This window comes from Ascaphus truei, chromosome 2 (genome assembly GCF_040206685.1).
Source record: "Ascaphus truei isolate aAscTru1 chromosome 2, aAscTru1.hap1, whole genome shotgun sequence".
Taxonomy (NCBI): domain Eukaryota; kingdom Metazoa; phylum Chordata; class Amphibia; order Anura; family Ascaphidae; genus Ascaphus; species Ascaphus truei.
Window position 1 is genome coordinate 8,470,903 of NC_134484.1, and position 24,007 is coordinate 8,494,909.

At 47.2% G+C, this 24,007-nt stretch overlaps 2 protein-coding genes across 2 annotated transcripts in view; one reads left to right on the forward strand and one right to left on the reverse strand.

Moving 5' to 3' along the window:
- LOC142475500 (fucolectin-6-like) overlaps nt 1–24,007 on the forward strand; it is a 406,232-nt gene that overhangs the window by 312,099 nt on the left and 70,126 nt on the right. The gene's annotated exons all lie outside the window — the stretch shown is intronic.
- LOC142488468 (coiled-coil domain-containing protein 166-like) lies at nt 16,247–23,590 on the reverse strand. The gene is made up of 2 exons (XM_075588990.1): nt 23,448–23,590; nt 16,247–17,541 (listed from the first exon to the last, which is right to left on the reverse strand). Exon 2 carries the CDS (start codon nt 17,498–17,500, stop codon nt 16,337–16,339), a length of 1,164 nt encoding a protein of 387 aa, XP_075445105.1. The 5' UTR covers nt 17,501–17,541; nt 23,448–23,590; the 3' UTR covers nt 16,247–16,336.

The window sequence follows — 24,007 nt, forward strand, 5'->3', positions numbered from 1 at the left end:
CCTTGCAACCTTATCTATGGTTGAAGCACTCCAGAACCTCTATACCTGGTTCTGGTGATCTGGGCATATACTGGGGGACCCCCAATAACCTAGGGACCCCTGACTGTACTCGGGATACACATATCCCTATGCCCCCATTTACTTTTCTGGTTTGTGCTGAAGCAGGGAAACTCTGGATCCCTTCTACCTAGACACATTCTGACAACACTTTTACCGCAACCCTTCCCCCCCCCCCCCTGAAACTCATAGCCTGAGAATCTCCACTGGGTAGCACTCCTGGAAAGGTAAAATCCACATACATTCTTTATTGCAATACAATCATATACATTTCATGTTCCGCAACTTGGTTCAAGAGCTGACAATCTAAATCACCCAATATGGCTCAGAGGTAACCAGCCGGGCATAATACCTTTATTGATGGCCTGGTTACCCCCTCACCGTCACAGTGGTGAGGTCTGGCTCTCGACGTGGAATATTCGATTACATCAGCCCTCCATGAAATTGGGAGCATGTTTTATCGGTCCTTACAGGATTTATCGGAGAGTGAACAAAGTGTCCTTCCTGCTGGAGCTTCCTGCATCACTAAAGATCCTCTCCACCTTTCACGTATCCTTACTGAAACAAATAATCCGGAATCGTTTTTCCAGAACTTTACCCCATCCCACTCCTGTTTCCGTGGATGGTCAAGAGGAGTATCTTGTCCAGAAGATTTTGGACTCTTGAATCTCTAAGGGATTCCTTCAGTACCGGATTAACTGGAAGGGGTATGGTCCGGAGGAGACGAGTTGGGTCAAGGCTTCTGATCTCCACTCTTGTGCCTTGGTCAAGGACTTCCACAAGGGTTTTCTTACCAAACCCGCTCCTGGGCATTCGGAGTCTAGTGGGGGGAATTCTATAAGGATGTCCCAACATGGCCGCCGAGGCAAGACATCTGCCTCTACCAACATGGCCGCCAAGGCCAGAAGCCAGCCTTATTCTGGATCCATATGGGAACTCCCAACATGGCCGTTGAGGCAGGACGTCTGCTCCCACCACCACGGTTGCCAAGGCAGGAAGTCAGCCTCAGTCTGGAATCATTGCCTGCACCTGCCTGCTCCCTTTATAAGGCTTCATTCCCCACTCCTCCTTGTCTGTGCTAGGTTCTGCTACCCTTGTTCCCCGCTGGAAACGTTGTCCTGCCTGTCTTGCTCTTTGCCTATTGTTGACAACCACGGAACCTACTACTCTGCCTTCTCCAGCCCTGACCCCGGAATAGTGACCATGTTTATCCTGCCTTCTCCTGCCCTGATTCCGGACACGGACTCTACTCTTCAGGATTCAGATCCCGGGTACGGGCCGGTCTCTTCTCTCCACCTCTACGTAATGGGTCTGTCTCCTGGACAGTACACAGAGATGTACGCAACTGTAACAGTAAGAGAGGGAGGGGGTATAAGAGAGGGAGGAGTATAAGATAGGTGGGGGAGTGAGAGCAGGGAGAAAGAGTGAGAGACAGTTGGGGGGGGGGGGGTGAGAAATACATAGACAGCGAGGATGTGAGGGTGGAAGTGAAAAAGGGAAGGGAAATAGAGGGGAGGGAGCCCCGGTAGGAAACTGTAGTCCTGGACCCCGAAAGCATCATCAGGGAGAAGTCTGGGTACATTCTCTGAGCAGGCACTTCCATGAGGGAGCGTGTGTGGCCTAGTGGTCACTTCACCAGCCTGAACCTACTTCAAATCCGACTAAAACACATGGGGTCTCGGAGGCCCCAGGGACCCCCCGCTTTCCGAGATACTTACCAGGGACGATGTCTCAGGTAGTACCCCCCGTGGGGTGAACAATATGGAGGTCTACACCTCCCGCGCGGCAGGAACCAATAGGAAGCCGCGTCCTCCTCCATCGCGGCTTCCTATTGGCGAGTGTGTTGCATGAGATTTAAGAATCACGGAGCACCGGCAGCTCCTAAGGAGGTTAGTGTCTCAGGAATCAGGGGTCCTCGGTGCTGACATTATTGGGGTTCAGCTCTGAAGACCCTTTAAATGAAAAGCTTGGAACGCTCCTTTAATAAGAACATGTTATTTATTTTCAGGCATGGAGACTATAAATGCACATTTCATCTCGCACACGTCCTTCCTGCTTTGCACTGTATGGGCAGCACAGGGAGCGGGTGGGGGGGGTATTATGGCGGTGAGAACATAATAAAGTGATTTATCACATGTTTATAAATCCCATTCACAGTGTGAGGGCTTATTTACTGAAAGGGTAGTAGATGCATGGGACAGATTCCTAACAGAGGGGGTGGAAGTGAATGCATTATTACAGGGGTACTCATCTCCAGTTCTCAAGCACCCCCCCCCCTCCCCAGCAGGTCAGGTTTTCAATCAGTTCCTGCTTCAGCAAAGGCTGCTCAATAAGTCCCTACTTCAGCACAGGTGAGTCAATTAGTCCCAGCTTCAGCACAGGTGGCTCAATCAGTCCCTGCTACAACACAGGTGGCTCAGTCAGTTCCTGCTTCAGCACAGGTGGCTCAATAAATCACTGCTTCAGCACAGGTGGCTCTATTAGTCCCTGCTTCGGCACAGGTTGCTCAGTCTTTGACTAAGCCTCTGATTGAGCTACCTGTACTGAAGCAGGGATATCCTGAAAACCTGACCTGTTGAAGGGCTGGAGTTGAGCACCCCTGCTTTATAAACCGATATATTGTTTGGAATAAACAAAATGGAGCTCTAAATAGAGAAATAAACAGGGTCTGACAGTAAAGGCAGACAGGAAGGACTACAAACCCCCCCCCCCTTTTTTTGCTGTCCTCCCCAAATATTTCCCTACAATTTCTCATTCTGCTTGTTAACCAGCCCAGCCCCAGCCCCAGCCCCAGCCAGTAAACCAGAGACGCAGTCGGATGCGCCGACACTCCGTCCCCGCTTCTGCAGCAGTAAGTCCGCCTGACCTTGGGGAATACGGCTATTAGCTTAATGAGCCTCTTTCAAACTCTTAATTCTGAATGGCGACCGCAGGGGGACAGCGCTCCGGAGAATCGCCACGACAGAATAGAAGCAGAACAATCTTTAACCGTATAAACATTTTCACCCAAAGATCAGACGCAAATTAATTCTTTTTTTAATCTCAGATTACACGCAGAGAAAGCCGGTTAAATCTCTTTTTTTAAATTTTTTTATTATTATTCTCATTATAATCTCGTCATTTACACAGCAAATGCTCAGACGTGGCAGCTGCTGCTGCAGCCTCTCCCCACTCCTCCACTATTTCCCAGAGAACAGCAGTGTCTTATTATAGGCTTAATCCGACACACCATTTGGAAAGGGAATTAGCTTGTTCTTCTGTGCTGGGGGTGGATCCCTTCTGTTCGCTTGTCACTGGGGTCAGGGAGGTGTTTTTATACAAGGCTTTTTGTGGCTAATGTGCTGTGAAGGTGTCACATTAGCTGGTCCCCAGTCACATCCCCGTGACTGTCAGCGTGGGGGGAGACTTTGAAGCATTGGAAATATCAAGAAGCAAACGCCTGAGTTAATCCCTTATCTGCGGATCTTGTCACATTGTAACAAGCAGAGAAAACATGGGAAGGGATCTCCCAGCCCTAATTATTATTATTATTAGTATTACTCATCAAGAGGTGCAACCTGGCAAACGTGATCACCTCTTTATTAAACCCTTGCTGCGGCAGTGTGGAGCGATTATTAGGGGAATTAAAAGCATGATTCTGTGTTTGCCCTCTTGACCTTGGGTTGTGTTCATGTGGTTTGAAGGTCAATGTCTCTGCTTTTTAAAGACCGTGTGCAGGTAACTTTATCCCCTGTGGGAACAATCATGTGAATCTATTAAGAAATCTGCAACCCCCTAATATGTGCAGTTTAGAGGAGAGAAGGGGGGCGGGGGAGGGGCGTATGATTGACATTTTTAAATACATCAAAGGATTCCAACAAAGTGCAGGAGTGAAGAATATTTCTGAGAGAGCAAGAACACGAGGTGATTCTCTGACGCTGGAGAGTGGCAGGCTAAGGCCGCGATTATAGTGAGCGCGGCGGTGCGTGCGATTCGCGTGCTGCACGAACAAAGTGCAGCAGCTGATACGGGCCGGCCATAGTGCGCGCGAGCGCTGGGGGGCGATGCAGAGCGACCGCGGCAGATTTTGCAAAAGACAAATGATTTTGTTTTTTTTTTCACGCGTCGGCCGCCGCGTTGCAGCACATGAGCAGTTCAGCCATTGTGGGTGAACCAGCCTCGTGACGCATCCGCCACGCCTCCCCAATAGCCTCAATCTCAGTGCACCCCTCGCCCGGGTGACAGGCACGCACGACGCCATGCGCTCCATCACGCGCGCGCCTACTATAATCTTAGCTTAAGGGGAAATGTGAGGAAGCGCTTTTTCGCAGAAAGGGTGGTGGATATGTTGAACCGCCTCCCAACAGAGGAGGTAGGGGCTTATACAGTAAGGGAATTCATAACGACTTGGGATAGATATAACGCTACATCCTAAATTCAAAAGAAAGCCCAAAGGATCGAGTAGGGTCTGAGGTTTTTACGGCAGATAGGAAAATGGGAACAAGTGCTTCCTATCTGCTGTCAAAATCTGTGTTTTGTTTCCATGTTTGCTCAATATTGTTACAAATCCTGAGAATGGGCTTTACCTTCTTTTCTATGTTCACCCTACTGAACTTTCACAACATTTTCAAATGTTGACACATTTTATGAAAACAGAGGCGTTTTACGTCAATCACAAAAAAAATGAGATATGGTGATTTCCGTTTTTAATGTAAATGTTGTCACCGGTTACAAATACCCAACAATTTACCCGCATTGTGAATGTGCACAATGGTTTTGCACAACCCCAGCCTTAGAAAATTTGTGCCCCAAGGAGCTTACAATCTAAATAGCCGGGCAAGGAAAGAAAATGAAGTGACCTCTAGGGGGATATTCATTTTCCGGGGCGAGGCATCCATGTTACAGAATTAATAGAGATCAATTGAATGTTTATAGTCATTTCACTAGAGGGTGAAGGGAGAGAGTTAAAAGGATTGGTGAAGTGCGAGAGGGGGGTGGTGGGAAAGAGATGAAAGGGATGGTGAGAAGTTGAAGGGTTAGGGCAGGGGTGGCCAACGCCAGTCCCCAGGGGCCACCAACAGTGGTCATTGACTGAACCACTGATTACGCCTACTGTGCTGAAGCAGGAATATCATTAAAACCTGACTTTTTTTACTGGCCCTTGAGGATTGGAGTTGGCCACTCCTGGGTTCGGGTAATTAAAGGCTTGAAGAATCATCGTACGGATGAGTGGAGAAGATAAAATGGGTGAATTAGGAAGGAAAAACATGAATTACTTTTATTTGATAAATATGGTGCTGTATTTTGCACGGATTTCCCCCAGTTTTGGAGCCAGTAGTTTTGGTACATAAATCCCTTAGTACGGCGCTCTTCTCCTTACTTATAAGGCTCTATACTGCTCTGCACCTCCATATATCTCCGCTCGGATCTCTTGTGACACCCATATTCGTGTCTTACGCTCTACCTAAGGTTGTCTCATCTTTGCACCTTTTGCCTCTACACCTCTCCCTACCAATAGAACGCTCATCCATCCAACATTTGTCACGCGCCTTCACTTTCCACATTCAAAGCACAAATGACAATCCACCTCTTAAAAGAAGCGTCTAATTAAACATTTTAGCCTCTACCACGAACTCCAGAGGCACGTGGCCTCGCCGTCTGCACTTAATCAGGCACTTTTTACTCCTAATGTGTCTGTAAGCTTCTCAACATAAGACTTAGATTGTAAGCTGTACGGGGCAGGGTCTCCTTTAGCCTTTTGTTCTCATTGTTTGTAATGTACATTATTTACCTCCTATTGTAATGTTGTTAAGCGATGGTTGGCACTGAGCAATCTCCTTCCAGAGCTGGAAGACTCCACACAGCCCACTCATGTCAATGAGCGCTAAGGTGTCTCACGGCAGAAGACTGCTTAGTAAACTTGGACCATAGTGTAGAGCGGCAGAGAATGGGACTGTGCAGACTGATAGGGAAGAGGTAAAGGAGAGAGAACAATGGGTCCCTGTGACGGTAAAGGGTAATCAGGCTCTCAAATAAAGGTTAAGCCCATTTTTTGTTACCCCTGATCTGTGTATAAGGGTTCAAGAGAGTTAGCTCTTGGGCCCAGTTACATTGTTTGATTCCAATGTACTTTGCGTAATGAAAGTATTTGATGTGTTTTTCCCTTTCTGGGCGTGCCAGCGAGCAGGGATTGTCAGAATGTGCCTAGGTAGTTGGGGTCCGGAGTTGTCGGTTCCCCTAAAAATGTACCCGGGAATCATGCCCGATTCCCGGATAAATGTAGGCTCATTGTCCCAGCAATATCGCCCCTTAAAAATGCAAGCACGTGTCACCACTAGGGTACCCTGCTTCAGCATAGCCCAGAAAGGTGAATGGGGCACAGGGATGAACTCTTCCTCATTCCCAGAAACTTGGAAGTATGATAGAACATACAGTATACCCGAGGGTAGGAAAATATACTTTAATATACTGTAATGTATGTATTGTAATGTGATTTTACACTCGGAACCCATGTCCAGTCAGGCTGCCCAGGCTAACCCATAGGCGCCAGTAAGTCTGCTGGACATCGGAGTTCAAAGAAACCAGAGGATGCCAGAGGTGAGAAAGGCATTTGGTTAGCAGGGAAGGGCTGAGTACTCAGGTCCGGAGAACAATGGCAGTCATCTAGGATGCCACTTGCTCTGCCAGACCTGGAGGAGCCTGTCCAAGTGGGTGGCATTGAGATAGCCAGGGAGTGAGGTGCCAGGCTTGTGCATGTCTCCTGGCTATTTCATATTTCCTGCTGACCCTGTTTTCCATAACGGCTTTGCTCTGGTTGTTTGTTGGGAATTTTCCCATGCGATGATTGGCTGCTGCGTTACATGAATGAAGCTCAGAATACTATAAAGAATGTGTGAGCCAATCAGATTCGAGTCTTCCAGTAGTAAGAGCGCGGGCGGCTTTTCAAAGTTGCTCTTGCGTGAATAGCAGAGCAACCGGCTTCGATGTCAAGCCTGAAAAGTCTGCCCGCCTGTGGCCAAGTTCTCAATATCAAACGTAGCGGATGTGGATGGGATTTCATGCCGATTTTAGTACCAGAGGATTGGTACTAACCCAAGGTCAAAAAGAGTCCAAGTTCTCAAAAGAGAAGGGAGCGGTGGCGTGTGGAACTTCACGCCGATTTGGGAACCAGGAGATTCCGAGCTAAGTCCCGGTCAGGGTAAAACTCTTATTTAGAGTTCCCTGCACCTAGGAAAGTCTAGTTTCTGACCCCAGACCCCCAGTAAGTGTGTCTTTTTGTCTGTATTTTGTATTCCACTGTGTGTAAGCGAATTTGTGCGAATAAACTACAATTTATTTAATAACTTTGTTTTGCTCAATGAATGATTCCGGTTAAAAAGGTGTAAATTGCCTGGTCTCCCGTGACAGGCTTATTTACTGGTGGCAGAGGTGGGATCATTGAGCTTTATGTTATAAAATCCTGTGGGGACTTATAATATAAAGAGCATCTCGTAGATTGCAAGTTCTCAAAACAAGTAGTGACTTACACACGTTGCACAAAGCAGGAAAAGTGCAGGTTCACTCTGTCACTTAAGTTTAGTGCCACCAGGCAAAGATGGATAGACGGTCAGGTTGCTCTTGGACCCGGGACCATCCACGAATTGTAACCCGGTGGGAGGGATATGGACTACAGACCACCGGTCGGGCAAAGACTATGCTGGAGGAGGATCTTGAGTGACATGAAGCGGGCATAGCTTCACCTGCTGATGCAGGGGCAAAAATTCCAGCCATGGTACCGGAGGATGTTCCAGTCCTGGTGGAAGTGAAGGCAGAAGAGGGAGGAGGAGAACGGGGAAGAAGAGGAACCAGAGGGTGAACTTGACCAAGGGAGTGCAGCCGTAGTAGCCCCAATTGCTACCAGTCTCCCTGCTGCATGACTTACCTCCCTCCTTGCCACTTGGGGAGAGGAGATCACCTTCGAGCAGAGGTTGCAGTTGATTGCAGCTTCCCAAGGTGTGCAGCCCACAAGACACCGCCAGAACCCTGACCAACCTCCCCTGCCAAAGGTGTCGCACTACAGCCTCAGTAGGTTTGTAGATGGCAAGGATAACATTGATGGTTTCCTTAAAGTCTTTGAGGATCATTGTCTCCTGGGTTTTGCGGTAGTCGACGCTATTGACGAGGATCACCCTGCAGACCTTCCAGGGGATACCGTCATTGGACAGAAACTACTACCGGCATGTAAAGGCTTTATTTCTGTGCCAGTATGCCCTAATTCCAGAGGCATACCGTGGAAAGTTCAGGTCTGAGGACAAGACCAGCCGGGAAACACACATGCTTTTTGCTTCCCGTCTTATCCAGCATGGTACTCAGTGGGTGGAGGGATAATGTGCCACCAAGTACCTCAGCTTAATGGACTTAATGTTTAAGAAGCAGTTTCTGCAGCTGTCAGAGGTGAGGGACTGGGTCTTTGACCGAAAGCCAGCCACTTGCCGGGATCCGGCCAGCCTGGCATATGAATATTTCACCAGCCATGCCCGCTCAGAATGTAGCCCCTCCGGCTTGGGCACACCACGGCACTCCACACTGGAAGCCGAAAGCAGCTGCAGAGGGGAGCACACCCAAGACTGCAGAGTTTAGGCACGAGAAGCGGTGCTACCAGTCTAATCGGACTGGGCACATCAAGCCAGATTGTCCGGAGAGGCACCGGACCAACAAACCCCATCAGGGGCAACGCACTACAGCTGCCATGCGACTGGAACACATTGAGGATCAGCGGGCAGCCGTCCATAATGTCCAGCAGCAGACTCAGATGGAGGATGCTACACCTTCAGCGAGTGGCACAGCAGCAGCGGCAGAGAGGCCACAGATTGCAACTGTCGGGTTGCAATCCAACGATGTGAGGAGGAAGCATTTGCAGCCAGTGACCATCGGAACTCGCCAAGCAGCCAGCTTGCTTGACTCCGGTGCCACTGTTACTCTGAGACCTCATATGGTCAATCCAGAGGATCTGCTCCCAGGCACAGGGATGCAGGTCACCATGCCAGATGGGGGACCTAGGTCAATCCAGGTTGCCCGGATGTTCCTTGACTGGGGCACCGGTCGAGGCATGAGAGATCTGGGTGTTTTGCCTGGGTTGGATACTGAGGTTCTACTCGGCAACGACCTAGGGCACCTCAGCTGCTCATTTGCGGAGGAGGCTGATCCGGTTGCATTCGTCACCAGAAGCAAGAGCAGGGCACTTGTCCAGGCAGGGGAGACTTTGGTACCCCTGCCCACCAAGGATCTCGCTGTCCCCCTGCATTTTGGACCAACAGCTCCAGGGGTCTCTGCAGAGACAAGGCAGGTAAGCCAGACAGAGTCATTCCATTTGAAAATACTGGGAGATTCACATGCAGCACTTGCTGTTTATATACCGAGAGGTACCACAAGAATCTACCGAGTTCTCTCCCTTCGAGCTGTTATATGGTCGCAGGGTCCGGGGACCGCTTGACCTATTCTGTGAGGGATGGGAAGGGGAGCTACTACTGATGCTTTTGTGCTGAAGTATGTAGTAGATCTCAGAGACCGGTTAGAAATGCTATGGGGTTGGCACAGCCTAATCTCAGGGAGGCTCACACCAAGCAGAAGACTTGGTATGACCAACATGCCCATAGCAGAGTTCATGCCTGGGCAGCAAGTCCTTGTTCTGAAGCCCACTCGCAGAACAAACTGGCTGCCTGGTCTGGTCCGTATACGGTACTCAGGAGGATGAACGAGTGCAACTATGTGGCACAGTTAGATGGAAAGACAGGAAGACATAGGACTTATCACATTAATATGTTGAAGGAGTATTTTCGGAGTGTGGCATCAGTGATTGGCTATCTGTAGAACACCGATGGAGTACCCTGCGAGCCAAGCTCTGCCCGACCTCCTAGGGGAAGCTAGGCAAGGGGGCACAGTGGAGACGGTAGAGATAGGGTCTCAGCTCAGAGCACCACAGCGGGAGCAAGCACGATCTATGCTAAAGCAGCATAGGGTCCTGTTCACAGATATGCCAGACAGGACACATCACTGATCACCCAGTCCACACCGGGGAGCAGAGACCTCTGCATAAGCATGCCTATCGGGTGTCAGCAGAGGTGAGGTGGAGTATAGAGAGGGAGGTAGAAGAGACGCTCGCCCTAGGATGGTCTGTCCTGTCTCAGAGTCCTTGGGCTTCTCCGGTAGTCCTCGTGCCCAAGAAGGACGGAACCACTCGGTTCTGTGTGGACTACCGGCAGCTCAATGCTTAGACAGTCAGATGCTTATCCCATGCCCCAAATGGATGAGCTATTAGATGAGCTTGCGGATGCAAAGTATCTGACTACTATGAATTTGTCTAAAGGGTATTGGCAAATCCCTCTGACCCAGGAGAAGTCAGCATTCATTACTCCGAGTGGCTTATATGAATTTCTGGTTATGCCATTCAGGGTGAAGAATGCCCCGGCAACCTTCCAACGCCTGGTCAATAGGTTATTGGAAGGAATGCAGAGTTTTGCAAGGGCCTACCTGGATGACGTAGCTGTGTTCAGTAATTCCTGGGACACTCACTTTGTTCATGTAGCAGCGATGCTGAAGAGAATTAGGGAAGCAGGGCCGACACTTAAATCTAACAAGTGTCTAGTGGGTATGGTAGAATTCTGTATCTGGGGCATAGAGGGGGTGGAGGGCATCTCAAGCCAGAGCCGGCTAAGGTAGAAGCCATCATGCAGTGGCCAGTGCCCAGAACTAAGAAGCAGGTCATGGCTTTCTTAGGCATCTCTGGTTACTATAGGAAGTTTGTTCCTCAGTATAGTGCCATTGCCAAACCCCTGACTGACTTGACTCAGAAACGACTCTCGGTTCTGGTAGCCTGGTCTCCTGCCTGTGGGGAAGCATTCCAGGCACTGAAGACAGCAGGCTAGTGTTCCCATTCTGGCAGCACCAGATTACATCAGTCATTTTCTTGTGCAGACCGATGCCTCCGACTATGGTACCAGTGCTGTACTCAGCCAGGTGGGGGAAGAGTTGCTGCCCAGAGGAAGTTGCTGCCCAGAGAAGTGGCTTATGCCACTATTGAAAAAGAATGCCTGCCATTCCTGGTTTGCCAGTGTTCATGGTTCGGATCCACTTACCTGCTGTACACACCAGATGTCCATCCACTGTCCCCCGATCTGCATACACCCTTTATTTGTACACGTAACATATGTTGTTGTTGTTGTTTTTATGTCATGCTGTTCTTTCTGAGGACTTTTAAAAAAAAATATAAGCCATATGCAAACTGATCCCTCGGTGTGCATTTTTATAAGAGTTAATAACCTTTTGGGATTCTTGCATTTAAAAAGATGGCACCAATGTATTGGGTGTGGAAGAGTAAAATGTGCACCAAACTTCTCTCAGGGAGCACCAGGTAACCTTTTGTGGAATGCCAATGTTCCACGGGACACAGAATGAAAACCACGGACCTAACTCATTACTGTCTCAATAAGTCAAGTGGCAAACTGCTTACCAAATGTGTTAGTGGGTGAGAGCGGGGGGGGGGGGAGGGAGGGGGAGGGGAGGAATGAGGCTCTAGTTCACATTTGGGCTGTGGAATGGTTACACAAAGCGACCAAAGGGTCATGTCGAGTACCTCCCAGAGATGTCACCCTCCAATAACCTAAACCAGGGGGACGTGGGGGATCGGGAAGTTGCCACTCGGAGTGAACGATTTATAGGAGTGAGACTCTTTTAAAGCCTAGGAGTGACTGATGCTAAGAAAGACAATAAGGATTGACCTTCTCATGCTCCCTCATTCTGTTCTGCACTTGTTCTCAGTCCTCTGTATGTATGTTCCCAATGATTTTAACTCTTGCCTATCTGGGACTTATAATGGACTTTGTGCCAGGTCATACATGGTACCGAGGTCCAGATGCTATTTAACTTCTCACATAAACATAGTAACAAACCGCTCATCTAATAATACAAAATGCTGAGACTTGGTGCATAGGGAAAACAATCACTTGTATACACTTGAACAAATGACCACCAGGGGTCACTAGAGCCCTACAGAACTGCACTCCAAAATCTAGATGACCATAGGTTCTGGCATATTTATATATATATATCGTATACCAACATATATTCCCAGAATTTGGGTCCAGAGACCACCTATTCATGTAGAGGGAATGATAAGCTTTCCACACAGAGGGGTTTTTCCTTTTCCCTTATGTTACTAGCGAAGCATTACAATCACAGTATTTATTCTGTCAATATACATAGTCACCGTTATGACAAAACCCTACGGATATATGTATTTGGCTTAGTAAATATGGCTGTTACAGTAATACAGTCATCGACCATCCCAATGGCCACCAATTGGACATGTCTCCACACGTCATGTTCTGGAACTCCAACCCAAGATCATGTCAGTTTAAAGAAATAACTTGTTTTAGGAATTCAAGACAGAGACATAAGGCCATGTTCCCTAAGAGATGCTGAACTGTAAGGCACCATATGGCCCTTTCAGTTGACATGCCATAAGGTGCCTTATGACTAAGCACTTGGTATACATTGCCCAAAGTCTCGCAGATACCTCAACAGCTAGTATGACACACTGGCTTCTCTATTGGAGAACACATAGATACCCCAAGTGTGGTCACATCATATTTAGTAAAAGTTATGGCAATATGTGAGTTATGGGTACCAGATATGTCCAGTGTTAACAATAAAAATAATATTTTTCTTGCATCGCGCTGGCAGTGTACGCAGATCTGTGCACAGAATCTTCAGGAATACCGAGTACCCATCCCAAAGAACTGTTGACTTGCCCAAGGTCACAAGGTTTACCCAGGCTGAAGGCATTGACATTACCACTAACCTAGTTTTTCAGCTCTAATGCAGCACGAGGGCCCATTGAAGACAAACACATTGTCTCTGAACAGTGGGAAACATTGGCTGAAGATGGACAGCTCTACGTTTCTCCTCTACGACAGATGTTCAGCTAAGCGAATGGACAGCTCTCCGTTTGTCCTACCACAGATGTTCAGCTAAGCGGATGGACAGCTCTATGTTTCTCCTCTACCACAGATATTCAGCTAAGCGGATGGACAGCACTACGTTTCTCCTCTACCATAGATGTTCAGCTAAGCGGATGGACAGCTCTACGTTTCTCCTCTACCACAGATGTTCAGCTAAGTGGATGGACAGCTCTACGTTTCTCCTCTACCAAAGATGTTCAGCTAAGCGGATGGACAGCACTACGTTTCTCCTCTACCACAGATGTTCAGCTAAGCGAATGGACAGGTCTCCACTTCTCCTCTACCACAGATGTTCAGCTAGCGGATGGACAGGTCTCCATTTCTCCTCTACCACAGTTGTTCAGCTAAGCGGATGGACAGCACTACGTTTCTCCTCTACCACAGATGTTCAGCTAAGCGGATGGACAGCTCTATGTTTCTCCTCTACCACAGATGTTCAGCTAAGCGGATGGACAGGTCTACGTTTCTCCTCTACCACAGATGTTCAGCTAAGTGGATGGACAGGTCTACGTTTCTCCTCTACCACAGATGTTCAGCTAAGCGGATGGACAGGTCTCCATTTCTCCTCAACCACAAATGTTCAGCAAAGCGGTGGCTCACCAGATTTTTTTTTTTTCCAAGACTTTTGGAATTACCCATTAAAAAGCAAAATAAATGCACATTTCAGTGTTTATAGGACGTATTCCTTCTCTTTTTGCATCCACACACAAAGTGCCTCAATACAGTCCTGAAATCAAAATATCTCCCAGCAGACTAGCGATAACATCTGTAGTTCACTTTTCTAGGACAAGATTATTGGTGGATACCCATCAAGTGCAAATTGTGTCATTTTGTTTCTACATTTGTGTCAATGTATCGACAAACTTAGCTTCAAATATTGCTTTGTAAACAAGAGGATAGGGGATATAGGGAAATGGGTGCGCTAAATCAGACACAGCTATAGTAGGTGAGTATGTCCGTGTTTACACCAATAACTACAGAGTCTGTAAGAGTATATAATGAGAAAATATATCAACCTCCCTGTGTCAAATATTGCTTTGCTTGGGTCAGTGAGCGGTTTGAGGACAGAAGGGACTGGGGAGGAGATAGTCAGTGCCTACAGCCCGGGCTTGTGTCATCTCTCCTCGCTCCTAACAGATCTGCGGCAAATGTAAAAGGAAGCATTATATCTCTGAAAATAATGGCCCTGAGTGTTAGCCGGGGAGCCTGGTTAAATTCCCGGTGTCAGCTCCATGTGACCTTGGGTCAGTCACTTTATCTCCCTGTGCCTCAGGCACCAACAATTAGATTGGGGTGGGCCAATTCCAGTCCTCAAGGGCCACCAACAGGCCAGGTATTGGGGATAATCCTATTTCAACACAGGTGGCTCAGTCAAAAACTGAGCCACTGATTGAGCCATCTGTGCTGAAGCAGGGATATCCATAATACCTGGCCTGTTGGTGGCCTTTGAGGACTGGAATTGGCCACCTCTGAATTAGATAGTAAGCTCTACGGGGCAGAAACTCATTGAGCCTGCAAAACTCTATATGCAGCTCTATAAAGACATACAATACAATACAATACAATATACAATAAAAAACAATTATTAGTATTAAAATAATTATTAGTTATACAGAGTCCATATCTCACTGGTGTGTATTGCTGGAGATAAGTGTCGCTCTGTGTTACACCCCTTGCTACACATCCTGCTTTGGGACCTTCCGACAACGAACATGCAGCATTTCATTACCCCGACAAGTGATGATACGCAGCGTCTCTTTATACGTCTTACCTCCTGTGACACCACCTTAGAGAATATCAAATGACTTGGATTAGGGTCCTGCTAGCACTCAAAGGGCTAATCCCCCTGGTACTCACGGAGTTAAACCCGTGGAACAATGGGAATGTTTGGGTAATCGGCCTCAGGGAGTAATTTATTCAAAGTAGCTCTAGGAAGTATTTAAATAGCTTTACTTGATGTAGGTAATTGTTAATTAGTGTTGGGTAGGCTGTGATTAGTGTTAGTATACTGTACATACATTTTTTTATGGCGCTATTCACTGGAGAGTTTAAGTCCTTTGCTACCCCAAGATTGCCTTGTTATGTAACAATGTTAATGACTAAATGAATGTCTTTTAGTGAGAAGATAGTTTGCCAAACATCATAACCAAATAGTTTGGAGATTTTTTTTTTTATCGTGGAAATGTTAAAAAAATAATAATCATTTGAATAGTTATACTTTTATAAATAAATGATAAATAATAATACTTTTCCTTTAAATGTTATAATATATATATATATATATATATAGACACACAAAACATTTAAAGGAAAAGTATTATTATTTATCATTTATTTATAAAAGTATAACTATTCAAATGATTATTATTTTTTTAACATTTCCACGATAAAAAAAAAAATCTCCAAACTATTTGGTTATGATGTTTGGCAAACTATCTTCTCACTAAAAGACATTCATTTAGTCATTAACATTGTTACATAACAAGGCAATCTTGGGGTAGCAAAGGACTTAAACTCTCCAGTGAATAGCGCCATAAAAAAATGTATGTACAGTATACTAACACTAATATATATATATATATATATATATATATATATATATATATATATATATATATATATATATATATATATATATATATATATATATATATATATATATATATATATATATATGACATGCAAATGAGCACACAGCGCAAAGGTGACACTGTGTGCTCATTTGCATGTAATTTCCCAGAATCCCTAGCTGCAGTGGAAGTGCTGGGTGATAATGGTGAAAGGCAGAGTTGCAGACCTGTCTAAGACATGCAAATGAGCATACAGGTGTGTGTGTGTGTGTGTGTGTCTGTGTGTGTGTCAATCAGCTCAGTTTCTTCTTTTAATTTGTCTCTGTTTCTAGTTCTCTATCCTCCTAAATTGGACTGCCCATTTAGAATGGGGAGAGATAATTTATACTATAGTGACCCCTAGTGGATACTGGTAGAATACATCCCTATTACATAAATTGCTGTCCCTCCTAAGTCCAGGTCCCAGAGCTCGGACTGGCCTTTTAGGCATAGGGGGAAATTCCCGATGGGCTCAGGAGACTATTCCATGGCAGCCTGTGTGTGAGTGTGGCTGCAGGAAGAGTTCTTTAGGTAGAAATGTAACATACAACATTATAAAACGGGACCTGTAGAACTGAATTTATACAAGTAACTTCTTAGATATCAGGTAAATCGCTTTTATTCATTTTGAAATTATATTTATCTGTTGTACATTTCTAGGAAAGTTTAACTGAACAACTATCCCAATTTATCCTATTCCACCTCCCTGGAACCCTCAATCTTGGAAAGCGTGTGATATTCTTTGGACTCTCTTTCCTCCTCCTCTTCAGGATCTGCTTCTGCTGGGGACACAGTTGAAGGCCTGTCTTTTTTGGTGATCTGTTTTGGTAATCTGGACATTAGGAGACCTTCGTATGACCATTTTGGTGGGACGTTGCTTGATGAGCGCTCGGATCTCAGATGTAGGAAGTGCTGGAGATAGAAGAGTTCTTGGCCGAAATGCATCTCAGGAGGGAGCTTTGGGTCTCTATCCTCCTTGGCTTCCTCTGGCACGACGCATCCAGCGTGCCTCCGATGTGGTGGCGTATTCCTGATGTGAGTAAGGTCGCGTCTGTACTCCACCTCTTGTAGGAGCTCTTGGTTCTGTTTCTGCAACTTAAGGGTGTAGGTGTTCAGGAGGTTGGTGCGCCGGATGAGATACAGCATCTCATTCCGCAGCTTGCAGTTGTCCTCTTTCACCTGCTTGGTGTGAGCCCCCAGGGATTGGCTTGCCACCTTTATCGCCTTCTTGGACAGATGCAAGACCTTCTGCTGGGATTCCCTCTTGAAGCGGGCCTGGTCCTGCAGGAACGTACTCTTCACCTTCCGGACATTCTCGGTGTATAGCACTTTCATCTTCAGCACCTCCCTCTCCAGCTCTTTGATCTGACTCATCTGCTCGACCTGCAGCTCCTTGTATGGTTGCAACTCATCCACCGCCTTGGCCACAGTGCAGAACTCATTCTCTTTCTCCAGCAACTGCCCCCTCAGCAGCTCCTCCTTCTCCTGCATCTGTGTGACCATTTCCTCCTTCTGTTTGCTGATCTCCTCCAAGGCCTTGTGGTTGTGGTCGCTCAGCGTGATGATGGCACTGTTGTGCCTCTGGGCGTACTTCGACAAGTAGTTGGTGTACTCCTTGCTCTCCAGCTGAATCTTCCTCGCCTCGTCCTCCAGGAAAATATTTTCCAGCTCAAAGTTGCTGATCCTTTTCGCCAACATCTGCAGGTCTTCGGTCAGCTTTTCGTACTCCTTCTGTAGGAACTTCTCCTTCTCTGTTACAAAAAAGCCTTTGGATTTGGGTGTGGGCAGTGTCTTCTTCTTCTTGCTTTTCACGGATGGGCTTTTCCCCTTCCCTGGCTTCTTTTTTGGGCTGCTCATTTAATTCCCAGTTACAGTCTCGAATTCTGCTCCTGGTAACACTGGAATGTTCGAAAAGAATGAGAATAAAGTCATATTCCAATTATTAAGCACATTGTTTGTGTTAGCAGTTACCAACTTCATATTGCTCTGTACCACAATACTAAATTTACTGAGCCTTCCATGCAAGAACATTTTACAGATTATCTTCTCTATGTATATTATTGCATATACACCATTCAATTAGTTATTGCAATGTATCTATAAAAATACCTTTTTGGAGTTAATATTGTATCAATGCAATGTTGGCGCCTAACGGGCATTTTAATCCTACAGGATTAACCCTACATAGGATGTAGGATTAAAATCAAAGTTTTTTGCTCCAGTTTTCCCTTGTCTGCCCCAGCTTGCGACTTGGGGTGAGTCATACAGTATGATGTACATATTACAATGAGATTTATCACATTCTTCGTCTCTCTGCGCCACTCTTTTTTTATTTTATTTGCCCCCCCCCCCCACCCTCACCCCAATAAAATGAAATGTCTGAAGTGGCGTAAGTGTAATATCACGCATGAGATGTAAGGAACGGTTCTGACGAATGCCACAGCTTTAACCCAAAGAATGGAACTGTGGGTCCCCTCCCCAAAAAATATTATTCTACGTTGATACATAGACCCCATATATTTTAGGGTATTTAAATACACTCAATTTATTTTATTTATATAGCATCATCCTGTGTACACTGCACTCCACAGAGGCATTCTACAAGACATAATGCAGAAGAGAAAAATACAAATAAGTGCATAATTCAGAAAATAAACATTGGAATAGATTCCCGAAGAACTTACAGTACTTATATAGCAGGCACACACCCCCCCCCCCTCTATCTGCACTCACACACACATCCCCCCCTCTCCCTGCACTCACACACATCCCCCCCTCTATCTGCACTCACACACACATCCCCCCCTCTCCCTGCACTCACACACATCCCCCCCTCTATCTGCACTCACACACACATCCCCCCCTCCCTACACTCACACACACATTCCCCCTCTCCCTGCACTCACGCACACATTCCCCCCTCTCCCTGCACTCACACACACATTCCCCCCTCTCCCTGCACTCACACACATATCCCCCCTCTCCCTGCACTCACACACATTCCCCTCTCCCTCCACTCACACACACATAACCCCCTCTCCCTGCACTCACACACACAATCCCCCCTCTCCCTGCACTCACACACACAATCCCCCCTCTCCTTGCACTCACACACACATTCCCCCCCCTCTCCCTGCGCTCACACACACACATTCCCCCCTCTCCCTGCACTCACACACACATTCCCCCCTCTCCCTGCGCTCACACACACACACACACACACATCCCCCTTCTCCCTGCACATCACACACACATCCCCCTTCTCCCTGCACACACACACACACCCCTTCTCCCTGCATCAGAAGCTATCTGATTGGTTTAGAGCCTGTCACATGGTGAGACCGTCGCTTGAAAAATCAAACTGACTACAGAGATTCACGTCGCTCTGTCGCTGTCGCGCCTACTATAAGCGCACGCTACAGATTCAATGCATTTGTTTTGGCGCAACGTCGCGCCGCTGGCACTATAAGCGCAGCCTCACACACTTGGGTGGGTGGCTACTTGCTGACACCTGGGTGGTTGGGTGCCCAAGGGCCCCTAGGTACTTTGGGGACTGTTATTATTGTTCTTCGTATGTGTGTTGTAAAAATGTTACTTTTACCGGTGTGTGTGTGTTTTTTTGCATGGGGTCCTGTGACGGGTTATCCCACATAGTAGGATCCCGCCCAGGTGGAGGCGCTGTCACCCTACGGATCAGGCACACCCCAGGCTCCCAGCAGCGGAGGCCCAGGCCTCCTGTGAGCCGCAGGTAACGCACCACATACACGATAACATCATATCTCCCAGGGGGGGGGGGGGAGGGGGGGAGAAGTGCGCTACACTTACAACACAAACTTTTCTCGCCATTGATACATAAACCCCTCTGTTTTCTTTTTGTCTCACTCCTTGTTTATCCTACCGACTGTTGTATATCTAGCACCTTTGGGGTACGCCAAGTTATTTTAATGGGTTCCTGGCTCCTACATGGAGTTAAGGGGTTAAGTCAGTTGCAGATTTCCCATTAGGCCTGGGCGGCAAAATTTAGGGGCGCCAAAAATGTCCGCCCCCATATACTTTTCGGGCCTATCGGGCCTGACGGGAAGTCATTTAGCTGTTGCGGCCGCCTCCTTACCTGCCGCCCTGCTTCTCCTTCTGAACCGCAGCGTCAAATGGCGTCATGTTACCATAGCAGCAGAAGGAGGAGGGGGGCGACAGGTAACGATGCAGCCGCAACAGCTAAGTGCCTACGGGCGGCGGATATCCTAGTATAATGTTGGAGGTTCCATGTGACTAATTGTATGTTGCAAGTCACATAGACAGGGGATTGGCCAGTCCTTGGTTGCCAGAATGTGCTGGAAGAGTCACCCTATAGGGGATGACTCAGCTAGTTTATGGCCTTCCCTTAGTCTGCCCAGCTACAGGGGTAAGGAAAAGTCTACAAACATAAGGGTCGGGGCTCTTTAGCATCAGATCTGAAGTGGACCCGTGTGGAAGGGATCTCCAGGGCTAATAGTTGAGGGTAAATCTCATATTTCTTGTTTTATAGGCAGGGAAGTATTCCATAGGCCTATAAACATATTCTTTGGAACCGGTCCACACCCCAGCTAAGCCTGGAGTCCTTGTTACAGGTTCTCATCATGGGGAACCTAGAGGTGTTCCTGGGGAATTATTTAGGGAAGGCCCTAGGTCTGTGCCCAGTAGTAAGGTGGAAGGCTTGAAAAAAGAGATGGCCCCTGCTCAGATGGTGGAGGATGTATGTTCACAGATGTCCATGATGTAACAAGAAGCTACCCTGAATCTGCCTAAAAAACAGTCCTGTTGCTATCTAAGGATTGCTTTGCCCTGTACAATAAAGTTAAATAAAGAAAAGTTTCTGGTGCCCTGTCCTGTTATTGCTCACCGTACCAGCACTGCACAAATTCCAGCACCCTGAGAACCTGATAAGGTAACAAACTGCTGAGCTTTGCAAAGAACACCATACAGTGAGACACTTGGTGTGGCCCCTCTTCTTTTGGCTGGGAGTAGAAGTGTTACATATAGAATATACAGTACATGTATAAGGATGTGTGTATGTAACCCCCAGTGTGATGAGCCACACACAATTACAGACCAGGAAAACAAAACATTGATGCCTGTCCCCTGCCGCGAATTCACAGAGATACTCGAGGTATGGATGGACCATGGGAAGAAATGTCCGCAGCTGGAGTGTGCGCATTGAGTAAGCACATTTAGGTGCCAAGACAGATCACGACTGCAAATCTACACAGACAGGCTGACAGTCTGGGGATATCTCCCACTGCGCTACCCCAGGAATGCTCTCACCCTGCAGAGTAAACGATGGAAGAATTACCCCGGTTAAAATCAACAGGATCTAGCACAAGCTCAATGGATGGGCCATGGTGTGAAGGAAGTGTGGTCAGCCTTGGGGGACCAGAAATCGGTCAAGACGGACATTGGAAGGCACCCTGAAAGTCGACTGCTCATAAAGCAATGGGCTTATCTGGTGATCAAGAGCAGAGTGATGTTCCGAGTGGCAAAGACGTCACAACAAACCGTAACTAAGCAACTGGTGCTTCCTTACAAGTATAGACAGGTGGTACTCCGTTCTCTCCATGACGATCACGGTCACCTGGGAATAGGATATACAAGGAGAGAAAGGAACCCAGCTTGAAGCACTCAAGCCCCCCCCCCGTCTCTATGATTTATGTCAAATGTTAAATATTTTATTAATCATAAATGTTAAAATAAAGGTGGTGTAAAATAGACATACAGTAGACACACACTATAGATCCTATGTCGGGTGGAGTGTAGCACCCTGGATCACTAATAGGTTAAAAAAGGTCAATTGAGCTGTATTAAATCAATTAACACATAGCTAATACTGTACTACAATCTTAGTAGCTGGTGTCTACGGGCAGTGAGAAGTAGGTTAATTCAGCAGACTGTCACTAGGCAGCTGAGAACACACAAGTTGAAAAATAGTGTCTTAACTGGGATGATCCGTGTGTGTGTGTGTGAGCTGTGTGTGTGTGCTCTGTGTGTGTGCTCTGTGTGTGTGTGTGCTCTCTGTGTGTGCTCTCTGTGTGTGCTATGTGTGCGTTGTATGTGCGTTGTGTGTGTGTGTGTGTGTGTGTGTGTGTGTATGTGCGTGCTGTGTGGTTGAAAATCAAATGGCAAGTCTGAACCTAAAGAAGTCAACAACTAAATGGTGAGTGGTGCACATGGTTGCTAGGTACACTCACACTAGCGCATAGGAGAGACTCCTTGCTGCTCAAACTGCTCCACAGCGGATGCAGCACTGTAGTGAGATAAATGCTAGAGAAGGTTGGTGGTAACAGAGCCGCTCTGCTACATATCCTGGAGTATTGAATAAGCTGCTAGCTCAATACTGTCACCACAGAAATGTATCAACTAGTGTTAGCCGACTAACCCAGAGCCCGCATTCATGAATGGGCTAGAATGAGCAAACTGGGTATAGTAGCAGAGATAGCAATGTCCCCTGTAAATACAATGCTACAGTGCTAAGTAAATAGAAGCACTACCACCCTTTGATCACCGTGGTGGAGGATACAATGTAGCTGTTTCTGGTAGCGGATACAATCTCCCTCGGGCAGGAGCAGGGACCCGCAGCTTGCCGCCGTGTGATCAGAGTGCTGCGGTCAGACAATGTACCCCGTGCGTGCCCGTGATTGATCTGGCCGACGCGCGCGTTTTGCGTGAAGAAACGCTTTCTCAAGGCTTAATGAGAAGGGGGGGTCCCCTACGTCACGTCATTTAACACTGCGTTGCCATGGCGACGCGTCACACAGCCGGCTGAATCCCGGTAAGTGAAGTGTTTCAGGGGCTCACGCGATCCCCCGGGATATAATTTAAATGACTGAGGGAAGAGCGCGGGGCCTCTGCAACCGGCCGCGCCCCCCCAGAAAAATCTCCTGCAAATGAACATTAAAAAAGCAGGAAACTGGATCTTCTAACTCAGGAATGGCCAACTCCAGTGATCGGCGGAGTCCCAGAATCCTTGGGGGGAGGGAGGATCACATGGGCTGATCCAGTGAATGGGAGGGATGCAGTTGAGAGGAACAGGATATCCTCTGCGGGTAGAGAGCCCGCGAAGCAGCCGGACGGAGGCACAAAGGAGGAAAGTAGTGTCCAGGGAGCAATAGCTTACTGGACTAGGCCCAGACTTTACCCCTAGGCCCCAGCTAGGCCATATGTAGGCCCAGACCTTACCCCTAGGCCATGTGCCAAATCAGCTCAGTATTGTAGGGAAGGCCCCAGATAGGGACCCTCCCCACTTTAGAGTATCAGCCACCCTACTACGTCGGTGGATGGACGCCCCCGCGGCAACCGGTGGCCTTAGACAAGGGCTACACGTGGCAGCAGAAAGATGGACCCCCCCGGCTGGAGACTTCACCGTGGATCGTGCCTGGATAAAGTGTGAGGGGATTTTTGTCGGAGGCCCCGGTGCGCGGGACCTGATCCAGCATCCTCATATCAGCATCCCCTGGTCAGGCCACGCCCCGTGCACCACCACTTCCCAGGGGGTAGCGCTACCTCACATTTGGGTGGGAATTGTTCTGCGGATATCGGGGTATAGGTGCCCAGGGCATCCTCAGTACTTTGGGGAAGACACACAGGGGTATTGTGGTTTTGCTTATCTTGGCCCTCACAATTTAGATTGTAAGCTCTTCGGGACAGGGACTCCTTTTCCTAATGTTACTTTAATATGTGAAGTGCTTCTTCCCATTATGTGTTATTTATATGATTATGTCACGTGTATCACTGTTCTGAATGGTGCTATATAAAGACATATACATATACATACATCAACATGCAGCCATTCTCCCCTTGCACTGCACTCCCTCATTTTCTGCCACCGTCTTGAGATCAATGAGTTGCGATTTGGAAAGGAAAGGAGTTGGATATATATATATAAATATAAGATATTTGTTTTTGAACTGCCACTGGTAGAATCTTAGAATGTGGTGATGTCACCGCTGTGACATGTATGATCTTTTTGCAGGTGTGACATCACAGACATGCAGGCATGTAACAGGTTGAGGCCGGTATGTTAGCAATGATATTACCAGTCACTCTGTCCAGTCACACATTCTTTGTAAGCTACCAAATTTGTGCAGCAATCTAAAGCTTTTATCCGGAGATATCTACTATATGGGCTAAATAAGAGACATTTTGTCAGACATATTGAGCCTGTCATTCTGTCCAGTTACCTAGCTCTGAGACTGAAATATGTGTTCACATGATGTTTAAACTGCACAGGAGCTACAATGTTTAACTATCTGTTTGACCATATATGTGGTTAACTACAACGAATATTTACACTATGAGTGATATTAACGCTCCAACATAAATGTTTATCTAACA